Source organism: Podarcis melisellensis, assembly GCF_964234715.1.
Source record: "Podarcis melisellensis genome assembly, chromosome: 5".
Taxonomy (NCBI): Eukaryota; Metazoa; Chordata; class Lepidosauria; order Squamata; family Lacertidae; genus Podarcis; species Podarcis melisellensis.
In genome coordinates this window covers 39,332,208-39,359,670 of record NC_138537.1, presented here as the reverse complement: position 1 = coordinate 39,359,670, position 27,463 = coordinate 39,332,208, and the positions used below count along the sequence as shown (strand labels likewise).

At 42.7% G+C, this 27,463-nt stretch overlaps 1 protein-coding gene and 1 long non-coding RNA gene across 2 annotated transcripts in view; one reads left to right on the top strand and one right to left on the bottom strand.

The window, feature by feature from the left end:
- Positions 1 to 27,463, bottom strand: part of LOC309370586 — a 147,457-nt gene that overhangs the window by 110,013 nt on the left and 9,981 nt on the right. The window lies entirely within an intron of this gene.
- ESPNL (espin like) lies at positions 1,110 to 26,920 on the top strand. The gene is made up of 10 exons (XM_081912438.1): positions 1,110 to 3,283; positions 5,654 to 5,844; positions 10,804 to 10,990; positions 12,069 to 12,251; positions 12,895 to 13,026; positions 19,610 to 19,703; positions 21,146 to 21,261; positions 21,732 to 21,929; positions 23,023 to 26,710; positions 26,900 to 26,920. The coding sequence occupies exons 1-9, from the start codon at positions 2,990 to 2,992 to the stop codon at positions 24,583 to 24,585; spliced, it is 2,958 nt and encodes a 985-aa protein (XP_081768564.1). The 5' UTR covers positions 1,110 to 2,989; the 3' UTR covers positions 24,586 to 26,710; positions 26,900 to 26,920.

Sequence of the window (27,463 nt, the reverse complement as noted above, 5' to 3'; positions counted from 1 at the left end):
ATTCTGCTGCCTGGGGGAAAGCCAATCAGTCTGAAATCCCTCAAGACTTACCTCTTTTCCTGCTTTAGTATGAGTGCTTCCAGTTATTAGCTTTGACCACAGGTCTAGAGACCTGGAGTTCAGTCTTATAGCACCTGCATGACTTGCCCAGATTGAAAGGATGGCAGTTTCCCTTCTGTCAAAAGGCTGAATTCCTCTTTCTGACTGGGACCACAGTCAAGATAAAGGCTGTATTTACCCACTCATTACTTTTGTGCAGCTGTTCTGAGCATTGCATTTATTGCTCCAGCTGAGTTATTGTGCACCAGAACTTTGTAATCATAGTCCATTATTCCAACCTGATCACCAATAGGGCCAGAGGTCTGGCATTCTGGCCACCAACGGCTTGTGTATGTTTGTGTGCTCTATCTGTAAAATATTTTATGTCAAAGGCCATCCATGACTGTGCATCAGAAAATACATCTGCCCCCTTGGCTAGTGTCTGGAAGATAAGAGTAGCCCACAAGGAGGTGGAGGATGGCTGTCATTGATAATGTATGAAATTGAAGAGGAGAGAATTTTCCAGCATCAATCTACTAACTAGACTTCAAAAATGTGTGTGTTTGTAGAATTCACAGAGACTTCTATTATTAAGCTTCATGTAATGGTGTATATTCAGCTCATATGCAAAAATTCAAAAGAAGTGGGCTCCATAGTTACCTGCAATTCTATGCTTTTCCTTTGTATTTTTTTTTTAATAACAGGGTGAAAGATTTCTAGGAGGATGGAAATACACATACTAAGCCACACAGCTTATTTGCTCTACTTGAGGCATTTGTTTATTTTATTTATTTGCCTGTCCTTCACCTGCAGGTCCCAGGATGACCAGAATTTAAAATTCAGTATTAAAAACAGTCAAAACAAATTGCAGTTGAAGGGCTAGGGCGGGTCCTGAAAACACCTCAGGTATGAAAGGCCAGAGTAAAGAGGTGCATCTTCAACATTTGTTGAAACCTGTATAGTGGGGGTCAGCAACTTTTTTCAGCCGTGGGCCAGTCCACCGTCCCTCAGACCATGTGGTGGGCCAGACTTTATTTTTTTTGGTGGTGGTGGGGGGGGGGGGATGAATGTATTCCTATACCCAACAAATAACCCAGAGATGTATTTTAAATAAAAGCACTCATTCTACTCATGTAAAAACACCAGGCAGGCCCCACTAATAACCCAGAGATGCATTTTAAATAAAAGGACACATTCCACTCATGTAAAAGCACGCTGATTCCTGGACCATCCGTGGGCCGGATTGAGAAGGCGATTGGGCCATATCCGGCCCATGGGCCTTAGGTTGCCTACCCCTGCTGTATAGTGAAGCTGACAGGCGCATCCCTGTACTCAGCTGGTTGACTGACAACCTATGTCAGGCTTCTTCAACCTTGGCCCTCCAGATGTTTTTGGCCTACAACTCCCATGATCCCTAGCTAGCAGGACTAGTGTTCAGGGATGATGGGAATTGTAGTCTCAAATCATCTGGAGGGCTGAGGTTAAGGAAACCTGACCTATGTTTTACATACAGAAGTTTACAGGGTCAAGCTTTGGCATCTCATAACTACAAGAATTTGGGGTAGCCAGCCTAGGGATGACATGGCCTAAGACCCTGGATTGCTGACAAAGGCAGCTCCATGTGTTCATGTATGATCTAGCAGGTGTGGCAATGAATGCACTTTGTCATATAAGATACTGGAAGGGGTAGGTGTCCTATCAAAATGCATAATGAATGGGGATTTGGGTTTGAAGCCTGTCTTAGCTCAAGTAAAAGTGAACTGATCTGCATTGCAGGCACAGCTGTAGAGTGAATGGAGATAAAATTATTATTCTCCTTCAAATAGCAAATTCTTCTTTTACAAAAGAAGAAACAGAGTTGGGAGATTGTGTACCCTCACAACAAGTGCTGATGCAATGATCCAAATGGGAAGATCCTGGGAAAAGTTGTGTTCTGGCGGCAGAAAAATATTCTATGTGATCATTTGTTCATGTGATTTCCACAGATTTATTATGAAACAATTATAGGAAACCATAGGGAAGATCTGCACCGTCATGGGAGGAGCAAAAATATTCTTTCTGATTACTTGCTAATGTATTGTGCATAGATTGATAATGGAACATTTATAGTTGCTTTAAAAATTTTGGATTGGGAACAAAATGTGTTAAATAGAGAAAGATACCGGTAACTGGTTATTGTATATTATCTGTTTTAGTTCATTATAAAGAAAATGGAGTAAAATAATAAGGCAGCTTTGACATCTTGCCTCTGTAGAAACCCTCTTTATTAATTCACAATATTTGCCCTCTTTGGTAATATTAGAACACTAATTTCTTTGACGGTGGAGGATTGTTGCAATCCCAATGTGGCAGAAGTCTGTAGAACCGAATTATTTAGTGTTGTATCATCATCAGTATTTAACCTATCTCTCTTGAATTTCTGTTATTTGAACAGAAATCAGCCACACCATACTAGAGACATGTACATCACAATTATAGGGGAAATATTAGCTTTCCTGTTTACAGCTGTGGTTTTTACAAATTTGAATCTAACTCGTACACCATCTCACAGTGTATTTTCTGTGTTTTATCAGTCAATGCAGGAAAATCCAGTAGGAACTGAAACACATGCTAAATGCATCATAGAGCTGTTGCTCCTGAAAGCCTGGCTCGTATTTTTCAAACGAACACTTACTTTATATTTTATCACGCCACTCTTTATAACAATTCAGGATTCAGTGGCACAAGTGGAAGAAGAGTTAATAACACCCCTGATTCTGCCAGGAGCTTTTAGCTGTTCTCTCTCACCGGCCATGTGCCCCTACTTAAAAAACACACACCCTGCAGTACATATGCTTTCTACAGTACCTTACCCGGTAACCAGAGACACATAGCACCTGGCTGGTACATAAAACAAGAGACTCTGCGAAAGTAGGACCTTCCAGTGAAGACAACAGCAAGGCTCTCAGAGATGGGAGACCAAAGGGCTATTTTAGCTGCCAAGGAAGGAGACTTGCCTATGCTGGAGCAGCTGCACATTGATGGTACTCTGGACCAGAACATCACTGACGGCTCGGGAGCAGGCCTGGTGCATCATGCGTCACGAGCAGGCAGGCTGGAGTGCCTCAAGTTCCTGGTACTGCAAGCAAAGCTTCCCGGGAATCAGAGAGCAAACAATGGGGCGACCCCAGCACATGATGCAGCAGCCATGGGCAACTTGGCTGAGCTGAAGTGGCTGATCAAAGATGGAGGCTACAGCATGCAGGTAAGGGGTCTGACAAACAGGGATCTAAACAGCGGGAGCAAGTTAGAACGCTGGTTGCAGCTAGACATTCAATAAGTTTTCCTATCGGGCTCATTTAATTAAGGTAAGTTAGTAATGGCCATTAACGACAATAGGTCTACTCTGAGTAGGAGCAGCATTGAATACTACCCAGTGTTTTGACTGGGGTGGCAGAAAGTGCAGGCACCCCTTGTCTACAAACAACCCTTGCTGGACTACCAACAGCATTTAACTCTTCTTGTCCAAGGGAGACTGTGGTGTTTAGCAAGTCCTCCTTTGTGGTGGGTGTTGTGTTTAAAGTGGGCTTGTTCATTGCCAAAAGTCTGAAGTGAGTTCAGTATATGCTCTCCATGGAGACACATTATTATTATTATTATTATTATTATTATTATTATTATTATTAGGCTTACAGCATATAATGATACATAATAAAACATCAAAAATTCAAAACTTCCCGATACATGGCAGCAATTTTATCTCCCGCAGGATATTTGTCACTGAGTGCTGGATCACGAAGTGTTAATGGGAAAGGGCAAATTTTGACCCCATGGCAATGTCCCCCAAGTGCAGCTCTTTCCCTACTCCCACATGGAGAAAGCAAGCAAGTGTGCTGGGGACATCATTGGGGTGGAGCATTAACTTGCTATCGGCCCCTCTTGCCCCAGCTATTTAAAATCAAGCTCCTTGTCTGTATAGCCGACTGAATTATGCTTCTCTCTAACAATGGATTTTTGGGAATTGGCTTTTTGATTAACATGGTGTCATGGGCTTCCACTTCAAGCTGCAGCATATGCTAGCAAAGGATGCAAATGAAAGTATAACACTGCAATAACGGTTAGAAAAGCTGGTGCTTGTCTTTCTAATAATAATTACTGCTTCCAGATGTCACCACGTAGGAACACTGTATTAAAATCCCATTCACTCATCCAAAGAATGCATGGAAGGGGTCAGCAGGGCTGTGCCTGAGGGCTGCCTACACTCATTCAGGTGAAGGCATGCCATCAGTGCCACATCCTGTGGACCTGGCCCCTCTCCCTCTTCTACTTGTTTAATGAACATGTGGACATAAATGAGTGAAAATAGAGGCAATGGCCAATTCATGTGCATCCGATTGCACATGCATGCATGGCGCCAAGCCCGGAAGTGACCCAAAAACATACCTGGAAGGGGTGGAACGCTTTACACAGGACCCGCCTATGCGCATGGGGGTCCAGAACGTAACCCCTGCACAAAGTGAGCATTGCCTGAAGCTTAAAATCATTCTGGGTTCCTCGGTCTTTTGATAGGCCAGCTGAGGCAGTTTTTGTTGGGATATCCTGATTACCTTCAGGATGAGGACATACAACACAAGTACGTACGTATAAAGACATAGCCTGATTTAGCTACTTTACTTATTTATCAAGATTTCTATCCCACTTTTCCTCCCAGGGGCTCAAAGCGGCAGCATACATGGTTTCCCCTATTTTATCCTCACAACAACCCTGCAATGTTATTTAGGTCTGAGGTCACCCAGTGTGTTTCTTGACTAAGTGGGGATTTGAACCCTGGTCTCCCAGACCACAGACCAACACTCTAACCACTATGCTACATTGGCTCTTTAATAGTTCTGGCTAGAGGCAGGCTCACAAAAAGGCAACACACTGAAATGATCATCTCATTACTTGTTCTCTAGAGAGACGCTGGGTTGAGAATAGATGACTGAAGTCATGTTTCCTTTTGCCCCACCTATGGTTTTTTTAAAAAAAACAAAAGACATGCATTTGTACAGTATTATACTGGCCTTCTTCCATACAAACGATTTACATCGTTTCCAGGCCATATTCACACTAACACTTCCATTTTCCAAATCCTCAGTATACTTTCACTTCTGTTGTATTCTAACGAAATGGCTGATGATGAGTGCAGCAGCTTGCTAACGGAGAAACGTAAGAAGTTGCCCAAACAGAAACAGATCAATACTGTCCACACAGACTGGGAGTGATTCTTTCAGGCCAGAGGTCTTTCTCAACTCTTCCCAGAGATGACAGGGATTGAACCTGGGACCTTTTGCATGTAAATCCTATAAAGATGCAGGATCTCATCATCCTCCAAGTCCAACACACAGTGCATGATCTCTGGGTCATGACGCACTATTGTTACTTAATACATTTATATAGTCCATCAATAAATATTCCACCGCATTAAGTTTGGTAAATGGGTATGTGGGCCTGTTTCAACATCCCCCAGAAGAGGCTGTTTCAGGTGGTCTCTGGGTCACAATTACAAAGCAGTCATGAGATGGATGTTAAGGAGTGAGAGTGGGTGGGGAAGAGTTAACCACTACTCCTGAACTGTTTCTTCTCCTCTCCATAGGAGCAAGATGCTTCAGGGGCTTCTCCCCTCCACTTAGCTGCTCGCTTTGGACATCCAGAGGCCATTGAGTGGCTGGTCCAGGCAGGCTTTGACACTGCGATGAAGACAAGGGAAGGTGCCGTGCCAGCTCATTATGCCGCAGCTAAGGGTGATCTCACTTGCCTCAAACTGCTGGTTGCTGCAGACCACAGGTAGGTAAAAGCACAGCATACTGATATTCAGTATAATGCTATTGCAAGGCACTGTTTCCTCACTTGGAGCTGTCACTCAGGCCTGCACTATGCACATGCAATGCATGGGGACATTGTTTTCTGTGTTTGGCCCAGTGCAGTTCTACATTTACCACCTCCTTCTGCCGCATGCAGTGATGTTCTCAAGTCAGAACTTGGAGGCAAAAGTCCAGGGTCCCTCTCAGAGGAGGGCTCCCAAGCACAGCAGGGCTGGATAACCACATTTTGAAGTAATACCACACATAGTCATCTAAGGAACAAATGCACGCCAGTACAATCATTGACCAGAGTTGCTGTGCCTGCCTGTGTGGTCTAGAGAACACACACTGTTGATACAAAAATCATTCAGTGAAATGAAATCAGTGTAGCTGACCATGACGGCCGCACACCCCTCCTGGGCCATTCATGTGGTCAGGGCTGATGGGAGGTATAGTCCAGCAACCTCTGGGAAGGGCACAAAACTGATGGATTGCATGAAGAAAGTGCTCTGGGAGCTGAGTGTGTTTTTGCACGACTTCTACAATTGCAACTGTGCTTTCTGGTGCTGTTATTGTGCTGTGATCATGGAAGATGCTGCGACCAGGGGAAATGCTTTCCTGGGCAGAGCATACCGGTGCACTTGCTTTTTGTGCTGGACTTTCTTCCTGCAGCAGTACACTGGGATAGCTTGTATGGAGGAAAAAGCAGCTCACAGCGACCATTTTCAGAGTTCTGAGAGTACATAGCTAAGTTAGCCTAGCAGCGTAGAGTTTTCCTTAGTGTTTTGTTTCCATACCACACCATTTCCCAGATGCTCTGTGTTTGTTTGTTGACAGGACAGAAGGCAGGCGCTTAATATCTTTGCTGAAGCGGATTGTGTTTCCAAAGGCAGACGCCTCATAACCATCTGCCTGAGTGCTTTTAATCTCTTCCCTCATCTACTACAGCCCAGCATCTTTTCCTCCTTCTCTCCCTCCATATATATATATTTTCTCATTCATTCTCAAAGCCATGCAGAAGCTGTACAGTGCAAGAATGACAGATGTGAAAGATTAGCAATGCAAGTTGTGGGAACATAGGGAGCTGTTATAAGGTGGTCTTTGTGACAGATTTTTACATGGCATCTGTGTGTGCAAATTTAATATACTTAGATACAAATCTAAACATAATTACTACAACGTACATAGATACACAATGCATCTCACTGTAGTGGGGAAGACGATGCTTTGTAAGGAGACATGTCCCTGTGAGTCTGCTGTCCAGACGCTAGCAGCTGATGGGAAGCATCAAGTCCCCTTCTCCTACTCTCTCTCCTTATGGTTCTTTATCTTGGACCAGGGAATCTTCTCTCCTTGGTCAAGCACACATGGCCACCCTAGTCTTATATCAGGTCAGACTATTTGTCCATTTGGCCCAGTACTGTCTACTCTGACTACTCTCTAGGATCTCAGGCAAGAGAGGTTGTTGTGTATTGAGTCAAAGCATTTTATATCTGTATTATTATTGTCTGTATTTGCATTAGGGTAAAGTAACTGCCTTTTGGTTCCAGAGGGTACAGCTACTATTGGTTCATTTAAGCTGCTGTATTTGGATCCTCTGTCTTATTGGTTTCCTCCAAAAGGCAGGACTGTGATTGCCTGATATTGTTCCCTCCAAAATGTATCCTTTCTAACTAGTTCCCTGTCCCTATAAATGTAGCTCTCCCCTCCTCAGGTTTCAGTCTTGCTTGCTTTAATAAAGAGGTGTTACTAGAGAACTGTCTCCAGCCTATTATGTCAAGAGAGCTGAAATCACAAACCCCACGGTTCTTTATCTTAGACCAGGGAATCTTCTCTCCTTGGTCAAGGACACATGGCCACCCTAGTCAGGTCAGACTATTTGTCCATTTGGCCCAGTACTGTCTACTCTGACTACTCTCTAGGATCTCAGGCAAGAGAGGTATTTTCCATCACTTGCTTCTACTTGAGCAACTTCACTAGAGATTCCAGAGTTTGACTCAAGCAGGTGCCTTCTTCTCTTGCCTAAAGCATCCAGAATTCAAATAAGTCTATCTGGGAGCTCTTTCCATTCCCTTCTTTCAGTGGGATGTGACCCCACTCAGAAAAACAGGTTCTGTCTGAGGGGTATCTGGTTCTTTGTGTTTATCTACCACCTTTCCACAGTGAGCTGTGCCCAGTGCGGCCTACAGCAAACACCCACTTATTATCATATACATTGGTTGGTGAAGGTTGGGGGAGAAAACCGTTAACAAAATGTATCACTAAATTCAAAGAAGAGAAAGATCAACAATTCAGCAAACATAAAGTAAATTCAGTATTACAAAAGAAACGATCTAGACTTAAATGCTTAAGTACAAAGCAATGTGTTCTTGTTATGCTTGAGGCTGTTGCTGCCCAGTCCATGTCTTTCTGATGTGCTTATCGTTTGGGTTGATTTTCCAATATATCTCTGATAGATATTCCCAAAGGGTCAGATTCCTAATTTCCAGAAGGCTTTTGCCCCCTAGAGCCCTCGTGTGTTGTTACAATTCCCTCAAGCTCATCTTTCACACAGAGCCCCCAAAGGCTTGTTATCTGTTAGTATCACTAGACTCCCTCAGCTGTTTACTCTGCTTCCTCTTGGGGAAACAAGAGGAGCAAAAATGCTGGGAAAGACAGAGCTAAGGGAGAGGAAAATGTAGAACAACTCATCAAAGCACAGTTGAGGCAGGCTGTGGAGTGCACTAAAGCCATTGGGGTCAATATTTAAGATTGGCTTGTTTGCCCCAAAGGCTGAATACATTGTGAGAAACCTTTTTATACTCACTGTTAGGGATGGAGGAGAAATTAGATAGGCTAGTGTGTGTGTTAAAATGCATGTGTTAGTAAACATGACATACACAAATGCATGCTATTAGAGGAAACTGCTTTGCAAAAATGTGTAGATAGGCAAAATAGCATATAAAGATGTGTAGAAAAGGAGAAATGTGCCCTTGAATGCTGATGAATTTCCACGATGACTTTAAAGAAAAATAAATTCGCAAACTAATGTGAATTTTTTCAAGAAATGAATTTAAAATTGAAGCGGGGTGGGGAGGAGAAACTAAGAGAAACTGAAATTGACAGAGTCACCTATCTCTACTCTCTCTGTGTGTCTTTTCCCTTTTACAGTAGCAATATATAAGGCTAGGCCCTTAATTAGGCAGAGTGAGGCAACTACCTTAGGCAGTTTGTTATAGGCATCATGAAAGAGCAATAGTTTGTTACTTATTTATTATTCTAGTATTTTTTTATTGCTAGGGAGGGGAGAGAGGCTTGTGGGATTTTCTACCTCAGGTGCAAGAATAACATGACAGGCCATGCACCTTGGTTTGTTGGTGGGGCATAGTTGATATTTGCTGCTGTGCCTCAGGCAGCAAAACGTCTTGGGCTGGCCCTGGTACTATGAAATATTGGCTACAGGAGACAGTTCAGAGGGAGGGAAGCTCACTGAGAGGTGATAGGAAGGCTGGCCTAGGCCATTATCACATGAAGGGCATAGATCACTCTAAGCATTTGCCACCTTATTGTTGTTGCTGTGGTGGAGAAAGTGGTGAATGAAGCATTCTGGCCAAGAGCAATTTTCCTTTGCATTAACAGCTATTGAAGTAAGAGCCTCTTTGAAATCCTGGGTGCAAAAATGCCTTAAGAGTCAACAGCACACCTCTAGTCCAAAGAAGCTTTTTTAATGAATGCAGCCAGCAATCCTATATCCCCCAGCCCTTATTCAGGAGGCAAGAGGAGAGTGATATAAAATAAACATGGTTGCCCTCTGCTGGTAATGGCAGTGACTGAAGTCCACTATAAAACCCCTAAAGTAATTATGTGAACTGCTTCCAATCAGTTTCCTTCACTTCTTGCTTTTAAAGGGTTAAAATGTTTTAGTAAAAAAAAAAAGTTTATCTGCATGAATCTGAAAACTGTTATTTAGTTATTGCAATTTATTCCACTCTTTTTTTCAAGAAGCTCAGGGCAGCAGACATGGTTCTCTCCTCTCTTCCCCAGACAACCTAATTTTATTTTCACAATAAACTTGTAGGGTAGGTTTGGTTTAGAAGGAATGACGGGCCCAAAGTCACCTGGTGAGTTTTATGATAGAGTGGAGATACGAACCTGGGTCTCCCTTTTCCAACATTAGCTGTTGCACTGCTCTAGTTCTTTATACGCACGAGTGTTTTCACATTTAATTCAATATGCATTTTTTGTGTGCGCCATTTCCCCCGAGATACTAAGTCCTCTTGATTAATCATAGGATTCCAATTCGACAACAATTTTGCATTTTTTTTGTCCCAAACCTCTATTTCCGCATTATAATAGTTACATTTTTGCTGCTACCCCCCCCCCCTTGCTGCAGCTCCTTCTGCTGCTATTTCTGTTATTGCTGCTGCTGCTGTCTCCATTTCCACTCCTTTATAACTTGTGTCATATTCCATGTACTATACCTGGTGCCAGGTACATTTCTCAGTGCTTTGGGGCTTTGTTGCATTTGGGAGGTCCTTTTTTTTAATAGAGCTTTTCAATTTTCCAATCCCCCATTTCCATCAGGTGCTCCCCTTTGCTTTCATGTTAGAGTATTTTCCCCAGTGTCTTCAATAAGTTATTTTCCCTGAAAAACGTCAAAATACAGGGAAAGTTCTGCTATAAGACATCTGGCTCCTCAAGCTCTGCCTTTCAAATACAGCCTTCAGCCTTGCTCTCAGATGCCCTCATCACCTGGGCTTTTGGCTTGTCACCTTTGACCTGGCAGAGAATCTGTGCCTCTGACAGCTTCATGATATATATAAATTCCATGTCTCACTCTGGGAATGTGCCTGTGTACATGCAAAAATACATTAAGTAAGGAACTATGTAAGTATCACACAGAGGCAATGAATTCCCAACCCCCATCTCTTCTAATATTGGCATAATTCCTCTCCTCCAACAGTTGCGTGAACAAGCAAACTCAGAGTGGAGCTACCCCGCTGTATCTTGCGTGCCAGGAGGGCCACCTGCACATCGTCCAGTTCCTGGTGAAGGACTGTGAGGCTGATGTGCACCTGAGAGCACATGATGGCATGACAGTGCTCCACGCAGCTGCCTGTAGTGGTCATTACGCTGTTGTCGTCTGGCTGGTAAACCTGTACTTTTATATTTTAGGTAGCAAGTGTCGTTTCTCGACAAGAATATGAATATGTTCCTCTGGATAATTGTGCCACTGAAGGCCCCTTCCTAATTCCTTTTTATTGCACATTCATGATGTTTTCTGTTCCTTATGTTATTGGGACAGTCACACACAATTCCACTTTTTCCCTTTTCTTTTAAAAAAAAAATTCATTGATACTTGTCCAAAGATATACAAAAATTCATACCCATTGTGAACTATCTTTTTATAATGAAATAATATAAAAAAGAACAGAGGCAGAAAGAGTATAAGAAAGAAAAGGAAGAGAGAGAGAGAAGAAAGATAAAAGACTTCTGATTCTCTGTCCTGCAGCTAAATATAGTATTCACTGATTAACGTCCAACCAGTCTGTCTTCCATAAACCAGTATTTTTTTCAATTTTCAAATCCAGATAAGCAAGAAACATTTACATTTTAGCAATGGGAGTATATTATTTGAATCAACCATGACATCATTTTGTCCACTATAGATTGTTCTGCAGTCATATGCCAGCCATGGAGCTCAATATTCCTTTTTTATCATTCATGTTCTTAAATGCTGCATTGTTAACTAATTTGATTGCCACTCATATCTTTAATAATCAGAAACTTCCAGAATACAGAGGTCTGCCACCAAAAGGTTTAATTGCCCTTGTACATCCTTCTGTATTTAATATAAAAGGTATGCAGTCTTAGATTCATTAATTTTTGACACCCCTCATGTCAGGCACAATTCTGTGGTATGTATGGCATGCAGTGTATATAGAAAACCAATTGCAGAAATGGAATTTGTTTATTATTCCAACATTATTTATTAATTAAAATTTATACTGTGCTCTCCATAGATTGTAGAGTTGGAATGGACCGTGGGCCATCTGCAAACAGTGGCGTAAACGCTATTTATCTGTTTGCAAATTCCCTCTGCTTTCTGTGCTAAAGTACCCAAGGCAGCTGTAGAAATAGGTGAATGAAAAAACAACAGCTCATCTTAAAAAAAAAACCATTTGGCTTTGACTCCTATGTAACCCTCCTTTCCCCCCCTTCATGTAGGTTACCTTCACTGATCTCGGCCTCACAGCACAGGATGCAGAAGGAGCCACTGCACTCCATTTTGCTGCCAGAGAGGGACACACTGCAATTGTTGACAGACTCCTCCTTATGGGAGCTAACGTGGTGCTGGACCATTGGGGAGGAACCCCACTCCACGATGCGGCTGAGAATGGGCATCTCGAGGTATTTGGTGATACCATGTAGCGAGGGAAACGAGTATTGGATCAGAACTCAATTGATGGCACAGCCGTACTCACACGGTGTGTTCAGCCATGGTTGATCATGACGTGTGCATGCCATCACTCCCCTCTCCTATGTGGCTGACAGGAGGATTTGAAATAATAATAATAGTAAAAAGACCTGGAACTGCATTCTGGTACGTTCCACCAGAAAAAAAGCATTGCTTTCCCCGAACATTTACTCTCCCCCCCCCCACCTGCCTCCCAGGAAACCATCCGTGTGGTTACTTAACAGATTCAGAGTAGCCCACTCTTGGCTGTTTAAACAATCAGCTCATGCATCTTGTGTTTGTGTCAATCCAGCATCCATAGTGTTTAAACAGCGTAGGGAGGATTTTTTAAATGGAAGCACAAAATGAAAAAATGATGGAGTTCAGTGGGAATGGATTTTTAAGCAATGTCAGCCTACCTTCTTCAGTTGATGCAAAAAGCTTACCTTGAATAATTATTGATTTATTTGACTATTCTTTGACTGGCAAAAAACAATAATGAAGAAAAAGCCCCTGTTGCATTCATGATTCCCTTATTTGCTATAAATTGGTTGTACTGATTAGGGTGATGGTGGTTTTTTATGCATTTATTTGCAGTGCTGTCAAACCCTGATCTCCCACCAAATAGATCCAGGCATCCATGACAGGGATGGTTACACTGCGCGAGACCTGGCAGAATACAATGGACACAGGCAGTGTGCATGTTACCTACAGGAAGCAGAGAAGCTGGTAATCTAAACATTATATTTTGATCATGTACAATTCTTAGTGTTCATGTGAGTCACTGGAGACAGAGGCTTCTGTACTGTTTGCCCAGTGAGCTGGATATGTCACCACAAGGCAGAAGACCACCATACAAGAAAGGTAAATTATCCAGGCTTCCATAATATTATGTATCCCTTGTTAAAAATCAAAGCAGAAACCTTCTCAAAACATTCCTCTAAAAAAAATGAGCAGTGTGAACATTTTCAGCTCATGGTCATTGAAAGCTGACTTCCATGAGTCATTAACATGCAGCAAATCAGTGGACAAGCCAGGGCAGATGTTCCTGATGTTCTAGCTTGTTAGGAGCAAGAGGGTTTGTTTCTTTTCTTTGTTGCCTGGTGCAGTGTTCCGGTCCACTTGTTGAGTGGTGTTTTGAGCTACAAGCACTCAATGAAGCAGGTGGGCAGTGGAGGGGTGGGGAAATGGAGTATCCTGAATGAAGGTATAGCTGGTCGGCTGGCTGGAACACTGAGCAGGATCAGTGTTGCTATGTAATTTTGCATAGCAGGCTCTGCTTGTTAGATATATTAGTCACTCTGAATCCTTAGATCTGTTTGCCTCATACGCATTCAATCCACATAAATTTATCGCCCTATTTCACCAATCACCGTGTTCCAGACAAATATTAGGAAGTTATGTCATTGGGCTTCCACAATCTCCGCTCTGAAACAAGTGGTTGGCTCCCTTCTGCAGCCCTGATGGAATTCATTCTGTGCTCCTCTTGCCTTTGCAGCTATTTTTGGCATGCTGTTGAGCAGAGTGGAAAATTTCCACCTATTTATGTCCCTAGCACGGGGCAACAAGTGGGCAAGCATGTTGAAGAGCCTCCTGGATTCCTCTGCCAGTGTGAGGACATGGATACTAGACAGCAATTAGCCAGCAACTGATGGAGAGATAAGAAGGGTCTGAAGGAGGAGCTCAGAGGCTGCTGAGTGAGAGCCTTCAGTAGGGCAGCGGCAAGTTTCCATGGCTGAGGCTCTTCAGCAGCAAGAGAGAAGCACCATGGGGCATTGGAATGGCACTGTGGCTAACTTGAGAAGCTGGCTCTGAAATCCTAATCAAGCTCTTAGGTTTCACCGAACAAAGCATAGTAAATCCTTGCCACAGCCTGAGATTTGGAATGGGAACTTTTGAAACCAGAACCTCTTCCCATCACTCAGTTTGCCATTAAAATATTAATGGGGGAAAAAAATCTCTCCAGAACACTCTTTGGCGATGACTAATTAACTCAGTGCTGACACCCACATGTGGATCGGGGTTCTGGAGACACAAGGGCCTGTGGACCTCTCTTGCTCAAGCCTTATGGGCTGAGGGAGGGGTAAAGACTAAAACAACTTCAGTCATGGATGAGTGCAGTCAGTTCTGTTCATGCTGTAATTCATAGGCGACAACTCCTAGAGGCCGAGGCAGTTTTGGGGGCCCCCATGTATTCTTTGAGGGGGGCCCAGCTTCTCATGTTTGGAGGAGCCCCTTTGTTCCTCCTTTTGCACAATCAATGACTAAGCCAGGAAGTCCCAAACTAACCATAGTTTCTTATTGTCCAGGAAACAATGTTTACCAGCTCTGGAACATAAGATTCTGCTTTGTTCCAAAGCGGGTAAACCATAGTTTGTATAAAATGGAAATATATGGTTCATTACACATTTCCTCATTTAATTGCAAGCAGAGACTGAAGGCTCAGGCAAGAGACTTGTGCATCTCTTGGGTTAATAAACTAAGATATCATCATTGAAATACTGTTGCTAAATGTGCTAAATGTAAATATAGGTATGGAAGTACTTTCAAATTTCAATCTTCTCCATTTCTAGATTTTCCAATCTTAGTTCAATTCTCCACACTTCTGGATTTTTCTATATTATTTCTACTACAGTGGTACCTCAGTTTAAGAACAGTCCTGTTTACAAACGATTCAGTTTACGAACTCCGCAAAACTGGAAATAGTATCCTGGTTTGGGAACTTTACCTTGGTCTAAGAACCAAGGAGTGCCTGACGTGCTCTGGTCCATAGGGTCACGAAGAGTCGGACATGACTAAACGACTAAACAACAACAAAGAGCGGAATCTGAACAGTGGAAGGACGCTTGTGGCAGGAGGGAAAATGCACCTTGGTTTAAGACCGTTTCGGTTTAAGAACGGACTTCTGGAACAGATTAAGTTCGTAAACCGAGGTACCACTGTAATATATTCATTTTCAATGCACGTGCTTTCTGAAAATATACATTTTCCTAAACATTGGTTGGAGGACTATATCACAAAATTTGGATAATTGTGAATTTTGAAGGATGGCTGTGTTTCTGTTCTCATATTGTTTCAGAAAGTGAGAATCTGATAAATTTGATTTCAAATATGAACTGAACCATATTTCTCTTCCATCCCTTATGTGTACATAGCCAAAGTCGCATAATGTATAGAGTGTGTTAGGATGAAATTAACTATATTTCCCCACCAGCTGTGAGCATAAGATGGTGCCTGGCTAAGAGGCCGTTGGCTTTTTATGTGGTAGACATTTGCTGGTGTTCTGTTCTCTGCCTGTAATTAGCACCACTGTACATAGTTGCCTATGCTGAGAGAGGCTTTGTTCACTAACATCCTTGGTTAGAATTACATGTCCTTCTCAGCACCTTTGACACACATACTTTGATCCAATTTCCTCCTTGCTAGCACAACCTTTGTTCATTCATGGGCCCGTAACTTATTGCATTTGTGCAATGTCTTACAGTAAATGTTAGGGGAAACCTTTTGGGAGGAAGCTGCAAGAGGAGCGAAGTGTGCCAGCTCCTCTGTGACATCCTTAAGAACGCCTCCTTCTGGAGAAGCCATCTTTCTCAGCCATGCTCAGAGCTGGAAGGTTAACCCAAAGCACGCTCTTTATCAAATGGCCATCAGATTGTTACTGTTTTAATTTAGTGTTAATGTGACATTTTGCATTTTTACATTCCCCAAGAGTTTGAGATGGGCTTAACGCTAGCAGTAAAATCGGATTAATAGATCAAATGTTTAGGAAACTGAGAGAAGCATTATTTTGGAGTAACACTTGAAAACTTCATCCACTTGAAAACTGCTAGCTGGATGGGGGCAGTAATTATCTCCCTGAACTCTGCGAATAGCTCTGAGTTCATTAGTCTCATAGTTCATTATTTTATTCTAGCCCCGTACTTAAATTACACTTTTGTAATCTATCACTGCCAATCCATTATATCCATATATAATGTATGGAGGCTGATCTGATGAGAGAAGTTATTCATGTAAAGACCATACCACACAGGACATGGGCATTCCATGGTCAGATCTCTCAACTTTTTTAAAAAAAGTCATTGAGAGGGCTCCCATTTTGAACCAAGCGATGATGATGATGAAGAAGGGAAGTTTAGCCCCTTTCTGTCTCTGCTATTCTTCTGAAATAACTACACTGAACCTGCCATTAGCTCTGCAGCTTTAAAAAAAACAGGCATGATATAAGTGCTCCTCTCAACCAACTGCACAGCTTATAGCAGCTTCGGGCTGGGGGGTAGCAATGTAAATGTACAAAATAGCATGAAGGGAAAGAAAAATCAAATACTCTCTCCACAGTGCTGCTGCTGTGATCAAAATTGCAGTGCTGTGTGACTCCTTTAAGGTTTATTTGCCTTTTTAACAAAAGTCATCACATGATTGATCTTAAGGCTTTGCAGAGGAATATGGGAGAATTCAGGAACTCATTTTCCTCAGGATGCCTGCGGAAACTGGAACAATTCAGGCAGCCTCTGGGCCTAAATATTTTCTTGACCCTGCTGACCTCTAGGGCTGGCTACCAACAGACAGTCGGGTCCAGTGTGTGTGTGTGTGTGTGTGTGTGTGTGTGTGTGTGTTGGCTCCACTAAACCCAGCTGAGCACTCTCTTTCCATACAAAACTTATTCATTTTAGAAAATGAATGGAAAAGGAAGAAGGGCGCAGGCAGTTCAGTCTCCTGGTTACAGCTAAAGGTTCTAGACCCCTTGGGCTGCTTTGCCAGTTGCCACCTGATGCCCAGCCTTCAAATATTAATGCAATGCTAATTGTGACTCCCTGACCTCCACCCTTTCTCCTGCTGGCATTTGCCACACAATGCAGTTTCTGGCTGCCTCTAGACCGAGTGGGTTCTCCAGTTTCTCCTCCTTTTAAGAGTAGTTATTAATATTCCCTGGTTTGTTATGAAATTCTGATCTCCCTAAGGGCTGGATCTAATCTGAGCAGCATTTGTTCATCTTTTCCCTTCCGTTCCAAATGGACCCCACAAAGGACAGGAGGTGAATAACTGGTATGTACATCTTTGGAGCAGTTCCATAAATTTCTGCCTGTCATTTCTGCCTGGTGGATAATATGGGGGCCCCCTGGTGGCAGAGAAGAATTCAGGGCAGGGCGACCAGTTATGCCACACTGGGCTGCAGGGCATCACAACTATGACTTAGTGAATTCAGAAGAACGGAAGGGGGGCATGCCAGATTTTGGGCTCACACAGGGCACAGGAAATTTGAAAGACCAAAGTTGACCCCTGCTGGTTGTGGTAGAGTTGGGGGTTAGCACTTTGGGTGATGGTGTAACAATCTAAAATCTAGCCTTCCGGTGTCAATTCAAGAAATACAGAACAAACCTACAGCATGTTAATGTCTTGAACTCCAGCTGTGCTGTGCAATGTTTGTTTTCGACTGATTTTCTGAAATGCAGTGTCGCTGATGGAATGTTTCAATATCGGAACACATGTTTCTGTTGATTTAGCTGAACATATCACTAATTTAATTCTAATGCCTTTTAATTCTTTTTATTCTAATACCTTTAGAATTAAAGGCACACTTGTTTATATTTTTAAGAATTAAAAGTACTAGTGTTTTAGTGTAACAAGTAGAAATAGCATATTATCTCTCACCTCTTTTAGTGCCTTTATATTGAGGTCCTGGTGATATGCAAATATATGCCAGTCAAATGAACCAGTTGGTTGTTAAAAGGCAGAGTATTATCAACTAAGCACCTTTGCTGGCGTGGTGTAGTGGTTAGAGTGCTGCATTAGGACCTGGGAGACGAGGGTTCGAATCCTCACTTGGCCATGAAGCTCACTGGGTGACCTTGGGCCCATCACTCTCTCTCGGCCTAACCTACCTCACAGGGTTGTGGTGGAATATAAATGTATAAGGTGGAATATAAATGTAATAATAATAATAATAATGTAATATTTTTTAATTGGATGACAGCCCTTATGTTAACTAAATGCATAAGACTAATGCTAATACCAAGCTGTAAAGGGCAATAGCACAACCATTCAATGGACACGGATACAATGGCAAACTTATACCGACACAGGTCACCCCTGACAACTGTACATAGTCCTCTAAAACAGATCTCCATACATACTCTCCCTGTGCCTAATCACAAACCAGAGAGTGGACTGCAAACAGCAGAAAGTACAATTAAGCGCAAATTTAGTGAATGACAGTATGGTAGACTGAATGATAGGATGCCAGCTAGCTTGTAGGCAGGAGCGCATCTTAGATGCAGTATGGGATCAGGTTGTAAAGCCAATATATAACTTTCTATCTTCGTTTCTTTAACTGTAAGGTTACTGCTTTGCATTTTTCTATCACGCCATGTAACTGAGTCCTTCAGCCCTATGCTTTGCAATTCCTTTCAATGTTTATTCTTTTTCTTCTCATGACTTGTGCTATTGTGCTCTTATTCAGAAAGCTGTGCACCCCATATTGTTCACTACCACCCCCGCCGTACAGCAATGTTTTTCCTCAGGATCATACAGAGCTACAAGGGAGTACTATGTGATGATTTGTTCTGCTATCCTCTACAATTCTTGATGCTCCGATTGACTAGAAGGGGAAACGGCAATACAGCCATGCAAATGTGCAAGAAGCTTTTGTATTTAGAACCTCCTGGATGCTTTCCATGGGGCTGATGTACTGATTCCTCTCTTATTATCTATAGTCCACAATGGATAACCAGACAAACCTCACTGTACACAGACATGCATTTAGAAGCTTGTGCGTGAACTAGTGATCTAGGCCTAGACATGAACCTGCTCATACGCAGTGTTCAACATTTTGAGGCCCTGCTCCATGTTCTGCCAACTTTGGAGGGGTGCTTGGTGGGGGCACAGGAACAGGCTTCTTGGTACTGGCACCCAAATTGTGGGACTCCCTCCCAAAAAGGGGTTTGATTGAGCCTTGCAAGGGTGGCAAAGATTTTTTGATTCTACATGCCTTTAAGCTGCTTGAACTTCCAAACATATTGCTCTGCTTTCCTTTGATCCACATCAGTGAGGCCAAGGAGTGGGTCTTGTCCTCTGAGCACCCCAGGACCTCCATACACACTGCCTGGGCTTGCACCCTGGAGGGGTCACTTTGGTGCTGCTAACACAACAAAATCAATGTGGGAGGCAGAGTTACCAATCTCTCACCCCTGGGGACACACTCCATTGTCTCTCGAGACAGATGGATGCCAACAACAGAACAAACCAGGCCAGAGACAGAAAAAACGTTTTTAGTTTTCAAAGGTTACATCTCTAATCTTCCCTTGTGTATTTTTAGATCCAGCAGCCAATGAGACCTCTTCAATCAGATGTAAGTGCTGCATCAAATATGCAGAAAAAAGATACTAATAGCGCTCTTCATAGAGCACCTGGTGAGTAACGCCACCCAATTAACTTTCCTGTGAAAAATATAAAAACTGAGCATCCCTGAAATTCAGTAGAGTAGACTCTTTCACATGTTAAGTGACCTCAAAGCATTCATATAAAGCTTGAAACTTGACCTTCATAATAGGAGAACCTGCCTTTTACAGGGTTCCCAGTTGTGCAGAAAGAGCCTGTGTGTATGCAGGAACCTCATTAGACCTTTTAAAGAAACATGGGGGTTGGTTGTGGAGACAGAGTGTTAGATACGGAGTGTTAGATATGTTCTCTGAACACCTGCAGAAGGCTAATGCGGAGGGGATGTTGTGGGAAGGCCAATCAGTTTATGCCACAAAGCAGACTGTTTCTCTTCGCAATTTGGGATAGGAGTGACTGTGTAGACCTACATCAGTACAGTGGTGCCTCGCAAGACGAAATTAATTCGTTCCGCGAGTTGTGTCGTCTTGCGATTTTTTCGTCTTGTGGAGCGCGGATTCGCTGGGTATTAGCAGCTTTAAGAAAAAGGAAGCATTTTTTGTCTAGTGAGGCATTCGTCTTGCGAGGCACCACTGTATCCCATTTGCCACAGAGATGTTAGAGGAGGGGTTATTTATTTATAAGATTTCTTACCCACTCTCCACCATAAGTTCCCAGGGCAGGTTACAACTATAGAATATCCAATTATAAAATCAATGATAAAACACATAAAAATGGAGCAGAACAGTATTCAACAAGAGGTGGGTCTCACACAAAAAAGGTGAGACCTTAACTGTCAGAGGCCAGGGTAAAGATGTGTATATTAGTAACCACTTCAAGTACACATGTATATATGAATAAACTCATGATCATCATCATCTCCAGCATGTGGCAAAAGCTGTACAATAAAGTGGCCAAAATGGTCTCCTCCGGATCTTGCTGAACTACATCTCTCATCATCCCTGACCATGCTGGGTGGCTCTGATGGTGGAGTCCATTCCAGAGATAAAAAAACTTTGTTTGCTTGTGATTGAGAGTGTCCTTGAGAAAGATTAGTTTAAAATACATTGGATGAGATCTAATAAGATATACTGGATATCTCAAATAGCAACTTTCCGTGGAAGGTGGTTTCAATCATGTCAAGGGATGGACGATTCCCTGCAGTAACTCCTTTGCTCTTTAAAAACAACAGCGTGGGAGATCTTGTTAACAGATCTCCCACATCATGTCTAGTTTGCCCTTCATATTATGGGGGTAGGCAGGCGTAATTGTGCAATGTTCCTTTGTTTACGTCCTTTGCTGGCATGACAAATACTGTTGTGTGGATGTCTACATAATTTGGAAGGAAATTAACCTGTTCTCAATGGTGCAGAACAGAAATGTCTTAAGATTATCAGTGGTCAATTCAATCTTCTAGCTCTCAGTGTGGATTTTGGTGCATCACTGTAGGATCACACTATGTTTGTCTTTCTTCCAGCTTCAATGTCGTTCAACATGGTGAAACCCACTGAATCAAACAAATCACTGATACCCGAGCTGAAGATCAATAAATCTCTGCAGAAGGCGAGAATCACCACATTGTTCTCAAGCTCTGTATGTTGTATGATAATCTACACCTCTTTGTCTCTCATCTGTTTTGTATTTGTAATCCCCACGATCTCTCCTGCGGTTCTCTAGTTCCTTTGTTTTACTTTTCTTTCTCTTTTCCTGCTAGATTTAGCCATCTGGCTGACCTGCCTCCAAACACATCCTTTCAGAAGGGTTAAAAATAACCCACAAATGGAGATATATAGCTTTATGTTCCACAACAGGGACAGGGAACCTGTTGACCCTCTGGATTTAGGTGGACTACAACTCCCATCGGCTGACTGAGGCTGATGGGAATTGGAGTCCAGCAACATCTGGAGGGCCACAGGTTTTCCAGCTTTGCTGTAGGTAGCCCTTCTAATAACTTTGGGCTTCCCGCCATAATGTTTTGAGGATCAATTGTGGTAGATTCATGAGCATCTGTTCTTCTTTAAACTCCTTAAAAGTTGCTAACAAGTTAGGTGTCCTCCACGCAGGGTGAGAAGAGAGAGACACCAGATGCTGCAGTACCAGGCAACCTGCTCTCAATGCTGGATGAGCTAGGAACATCGGACATTGATGCCTTGGTGCCTACTCATGATGAGCAAGGTTGTTCAATTCCAGAGTGGAAGCGGCAGGTGATGGTGAGGAAATTACAGGCGCAGCTGGCATCCGAAGAAGGGATGGGCAGCAAGGTACTGTATTGAGCCAATAGAAGGAAACCGTGTCACTGTACTGTCTTACCTGGTTCACACGCTGGCCTCCGTTTTGATTGCAGTTAGGTTGCCCTAAGAGCAGACGGGCAAATAATATACACACTGTCTGTGTTTTGTAAATGTGCCTTGCTAAAATTTAGGGAATTTGGATTTCAGAGTAATTCCCAGCACTTCCTTTTGCATGACTCTGTTGCTCCCGGATCAATAAATAACCAGACAAGACAGTGAATGTAAATTTGGGATCAAATAGGCCACAACTTTATAGATTACAGATGTGAATGGTTTGGTCGGAAGGCACATAAGGCCACCACCATGCTTAGCAGGGTTGGGCCTGGTCAGATCCTAGATGGGGGATTGTCCAGGAACAACATGTAGTATTGACATCAGGTATACACCTTCACTGTACTCTTTTTGGTGCCTGCTGTTTAGACAAGCCTACACAGATATGTAGAATGCTGATATGTATTTTAATCTGTTTTTATCACTGAATTTATTTATTTTTTGAATATTTTAAATAGCTGTTTTTAACTGCTTTTACACATATTTTTATTGCTTTATTTCTTTTTTAATAATAATAATAATAAAGTTTTTGTAAACCACTCTGAGGTGGAGTTTTTTTGAATAGTCAAGCAGTATTTAAATTTTATGCAATGAATAACTAAAATAAATAAATACGTTGCCTTGGATTCCATGATAGACAAAAGGCAGGTCACATTAGTAAGTAAGTAAGTAAGTAATAAGTAAGTAAGTAAGTAAGTAATAAGTAAGTAAGTAAGTAAGTAGTAAGTACATCTATATTCAATCACTCAGGCAGGTGGCTCACTTTAGAGTTGTATATCCAAGGCATAAATGTAGCTGATGGTAAGTAGTTCTGTGACAAGGTGAAATTCTTTGTTCTGACTGAGGCCGGGACTTGATGATCTGTTCCAGCCCTATATTTCTATGAGTCTGTGATGTGCTCATCTGACTCTTCATTTTTGGCAGGCTGGGGAAAGGGGCCTAAAGGGATATCTTTGAATTTAACTGATGGCAGTCTTTCTTTCTTTCTTCCCTGCTTCCTCCACCCATCTAGAACAAGGAAAATTGCACACTGGAGATGGATGACTGGCAATATTCTCAGTCTTACAATGCCATCCTGGGCCCTTTTGGGGAATTGCTCACTGAAGATGACCTGCTGTACTTAGAGAAGCAGATTGAGAAACTGCAGATGAAGAAGAAATGCCAGGAGTATGAGAGTGAGCTAGGACGCCTGACAGAGGAGCTGCAGACTGTTCTCCCTGCTCCCGTCGTCAATATCACAGTCAACCGTCAGTTTCTGCAGCAGGGCTCAGAGAATAGCAGCCAGGAGCTCCCTGCCTGGTGCAGTCATGTGTCTGGACTTGTAAAAAGCATGTCCATGCTGCTCACCAATTTCAATGGCATGAAAAAAGCAGCTAATGAGAAGCCAGCTCTAAGGGATTCCCATAAGTCAAGCAAGACCAAGTGTATTTCAGGTGGCACTGTCAAGAGAGAAATCCTGGAGTGTGGCGTCTCTGTTAGGAATCTGAGGGGAAATTTTGAAAAGCAGGATCTTTGGAGACAAGACAAAGCTTTTGAGCAGCGAGGGTTGAATGCCATGCCCTGGGAACAAGGGACAGCCAAGGAGTCATCCCCTCAAATGTTTCTAGGGACCTGTAAAAACAAGAAGCAATTGGTCTGTGAGGAACATGAGTTTGGAGACATAGAGAATGCCAGTGATTCTGGCGTCAGCTGTGAGGGAGCCTCCTCTGTGAGTGGTTCTTGCGTCTCAACAGCAGAGGCTAGCAACCTCCGAAAAGAGCGCATTGTGCTTCTTTTTCTCAGTCACTGGAAGAAATCTGCCTATACGCCTTCCTTGAAACTCATGGCCAGGAGGACTCTTGACACCCAGCTGCCTGGAAAAATGGGACTGGTAGACGTGATGGCAGAGCTCAAGAAACAGCAGCCTCCAATGCAGAAGCCCTTGGTGGAAATGAACAAGCTTGGCCATTTAGTTCAACAGAGATACGCTATCAAGAATCTGATCAGTCACTGGAAAGACATCATCTCCCTTGTACCATCTCGACAGATCAGGCGCCTCAATCACCGGCATGCAATCTACTCTCCAGAACAATTCCTGCCATATGTCAATGGTGAGCCTATTGATTACAATAGCTTAACTCTTGACCTGTTTATGCTCGGCTATTTCCACATCCTAGAGCTGGACCTCTCTCCAGAAGAACGTAAGGCTAGGCATCTCCTTTGCTTCGAAGTTTTTGACCACTTGGGTGAGCATCGGTGGGAAACAGTGCGGGCCTTCCACAAAGCAGTGATTGATGAGATTGCTGCAGGCAAAAGAAGCTGGAAAGACAGTTTTGAGGATATTAAGAAACAATTTTTTTGTAACAACAAAGACCCAGCTGTGAACATGGAAATCAAAAAATCACCAGTGGAAACAAATCTGAAACCAGTACCCAAAACAAGAGTCCCAAGCCTCTCTCTGGAGGAGGGAGACTCTGCCTCTGGAAAATGCTTTGAACTAGACACCTTTAGCAATGATGAGATCTGCAGGTATATAAACAGGAGTTTTGCATTCTGGAAAGAAAAAGAAGCAGAGATCTTTAGCTTAGAGGGGTGAGGATCTTTTCATTAACAGTCTTCATTTGTGAATAGGTGTCTATAAGATTCAGAGTGCACAGAGTGGCCTGTCAGCACTATGACATGGAATAGACAGACATCGACTGTTCATTTTGCAAATGGCTACAAACGCCTGCAAGATTAATTTGCAAAGGGGTAAACGACAAGTGATACAGATGAAGGGTCAAGCCTTCACCTCCTCTCCGTTGCTTCTTCCCTTTAAAAAAAGGAGCAAGAAGTGTCAGTGCTTCATTACATATGGCCTCCCTTGACGCAAGCACCCTGAAAAGGGCAAAAAGACTATGCCCACTCTGATATCAATGCAAGGGGGTTTTTTTGGTGTTTTTTAAAATAAACATAACAGAGAACAGAAAGAAAAAAGTGAAAAGCTTTCCTCCCACCAGAGCATTGCTGACAGGGCTTAGGAAGTGATGGGTTCTCTGCCATGAAATATTCACCTTGGGATTGCTTAGTTTGTATTCAGTGTGTCTTTGTAAGTTCAAAAAGAGATAATGAGTTTTCCAGATATTTCCATTATATCTATATTTATAAGTTACAAACAGTGTATCAGCAAAATGATCCAACTTGGGAAGGCCCCCAAGCCTGTTTCTTTCGCTGTTTCTCTTCTCACATCTTCAGAGGACTCACCAGAGATATATCAACTGCTGTTATCCACTCTGGGCATGTATTTGAGTCTCTTTGGCAGCCGCTGCAATTAGTCATTTACTGCTGAACCAGAAATGCACAGGTCTCATGTTCTGCTACTTGCTTACTAGGCTTCATGGACTTAAAACACCTGAATGGATGTCCAAGTATAAATAATTTCATTTTGTAACTGTACATACATTTTCTATTTTAAATTAGGTTGCGTGTTTAATAAAAACATTTCTCTCAGTAGAAACAAAAGGTATTTCCATCAAATTATTACTTAGAGAAATCGCTAGGTTGTGTGTTTCTTTAAAAAAAGATCAGAAATAATTGCAGGGGTTTTTTTACTTGAGAATCTCCATCTAGAAACACAAAACTAGTGTCCGTTTCTTACAGAAGGAAATACAATGGGCTTGTTTAGGGACTGCATGAAACCACTCATAATATACATTCAATAATGATGGCAATGAGGTATTGCCTGCCCTTCACTCTTAAGGCCCCAGGGCAGGTTAGAACAATTTAAAATACAACACTAGAAATGGTTTAAATATGTACAATTTAAAATTATGAAATGTAGGGAACAAATTTTCTGTGCTTATCACTGCAGTAACAGTTGCTAAGGAAGAGACTGCTAAGGAAGAGACTGATCCAGTGCGCTGGGAATGGGCAAATAGAAGAGATCTTGGGTGCACGAAGCATCAGTCAGGCTGAGTCACCACGGAACCTCCATACATTTCCTTTTGCCTTCCCATTGCCACAGTCAGACCCTTAATTTATGACGTGATGTGGGACAGTAAAAGTAGCTCACTCTTTACTGTAGGTGGAAATGCTACCCTCTGTGACTGTTGCCCTGGTTTATTTGTGGACATTCTTGGGAAAGCAGCAGGGCACTCCTTAGGCAACCCACTGCAAGTTCTAGTATAAGCTCACTGGACTATATTTAGCAGCCAACAGTGTGATTGGCAGAAAGCTTTACAGAATGAGAGTGAGTGTTTGAATCACCGTCACTGAATAAATGCGGGGATGAGGGACCTTTCTTTACATCGCTATCCTTTTGTACAGTTTCTAATTAAATAACAGGGCATGTGTTGAATCTATTTCTGGCAGTCCATGGCTCATAAGCTACCCCTCCGCTCCTCCTGAATTTTGCACTTTAGACTATTAGTTCAAAAAGGCACACATCTATAGTGCATTGGTCAGAACCATCACACATTCTCATGTGCTTTTGCATTTCTCCCAGCCTGCCAAACAGGGGTGTGTGTGTGTGTCTGTGTGTGTGTGTCTGTGTCTGTGTCTGAATGTGTGAATGGCCTCACCCTACACTGGCTCTGGCCCCTCTTACTGGAATGCAGACCCTTTCAGGGGTCCAGAGAGGCCCAAATCACTTCCAGATTTTGATGCCTCTAGCAGCAGCAACGGCGGCGATGACGACAGCAACACATGACTACAAACGAAAACAATATAAGGCACGTAAAAGAGTGAGTGGTTTATATAATCATACATTTTGAAAGGGCATGTTTGTAACCCAACCTTGTGCCATCTAAACCAATATATTTTTTCTTTTTTTTTCTTTTGACATTCTTGACTCTTAACTATGACTATGTATCCGCTAACAAAAGAATTATATCTTTTGCAAAACTGAATCTCCTGTTTGCTTTAATTTGCAGCTTTAAGTGAGGCAGTGTGTCACATTTTGATCCAATGCACACAAAAACAAGTTGTGAAACTTACCAGATGCCAAAAGAACCCCAGCAAGTGTCTAAATCTGAGGTCCCTTTGAACATGAGGCCCAGGCCCAGTGACCCCCCCGCCCCAATTGGCCCTGGGGGCATGCAGCTCTTACCACTGCTGCTGCTGGCCTCAGAGATAAAAAGATTGCCCCCAGCCCCCCCAGTCTGATTAGCTAACGCGTGTCTGTCTCAGCCTGCCCCCAACAACTAACTATGGTTGTCTGAGGCCATGGTTTTAAGTTGGTTTAGCTCCTTTTAACGGTGGTTTGCTGTTACACCTAAATCCAGTATCCTGGCTTAATCCTAATTTGCTGAGTCATTCCATCCCTGCTGCCCACCTGGCTACAGGGGCACAAGTAATGAAAATGCCCCTGCTGGTCCTTTCTGGTCCCTCCTTTTTCCCACCCACTTCCTCCTCACTGACAATGGCTGCGTCCACATGACGTTTTATGTTAGAATCAATGGAGACTGAGTACTTGGTTTTTCTGTGGAATCAACACA

Bases quoted from the DNA above. Each gene is read 5' to 3' on its own strand.
- ESPNL (XM_081912438.1), top strand. From the start codon at position 2,990: ATGGGAGACCAAAGGGCTATTTTAGCTGCCAAGGAAGGAGACTTGCCT. The intron at 5,845-10,803 runs GTAGGTAAAAGC...CTCCTCCAACAG, and splicing joins CTGGTTGCTGCAGACCACAG to TTGCGTGAACAAGCAAACTC. The intron at 10,991-12,068 runs GTAAACCTGTAC...CCCTTCATGTAG, and splicing joins ACGCTGTTGTCGTCTGGCTG to GTTACCTTCACTGATCTCGG.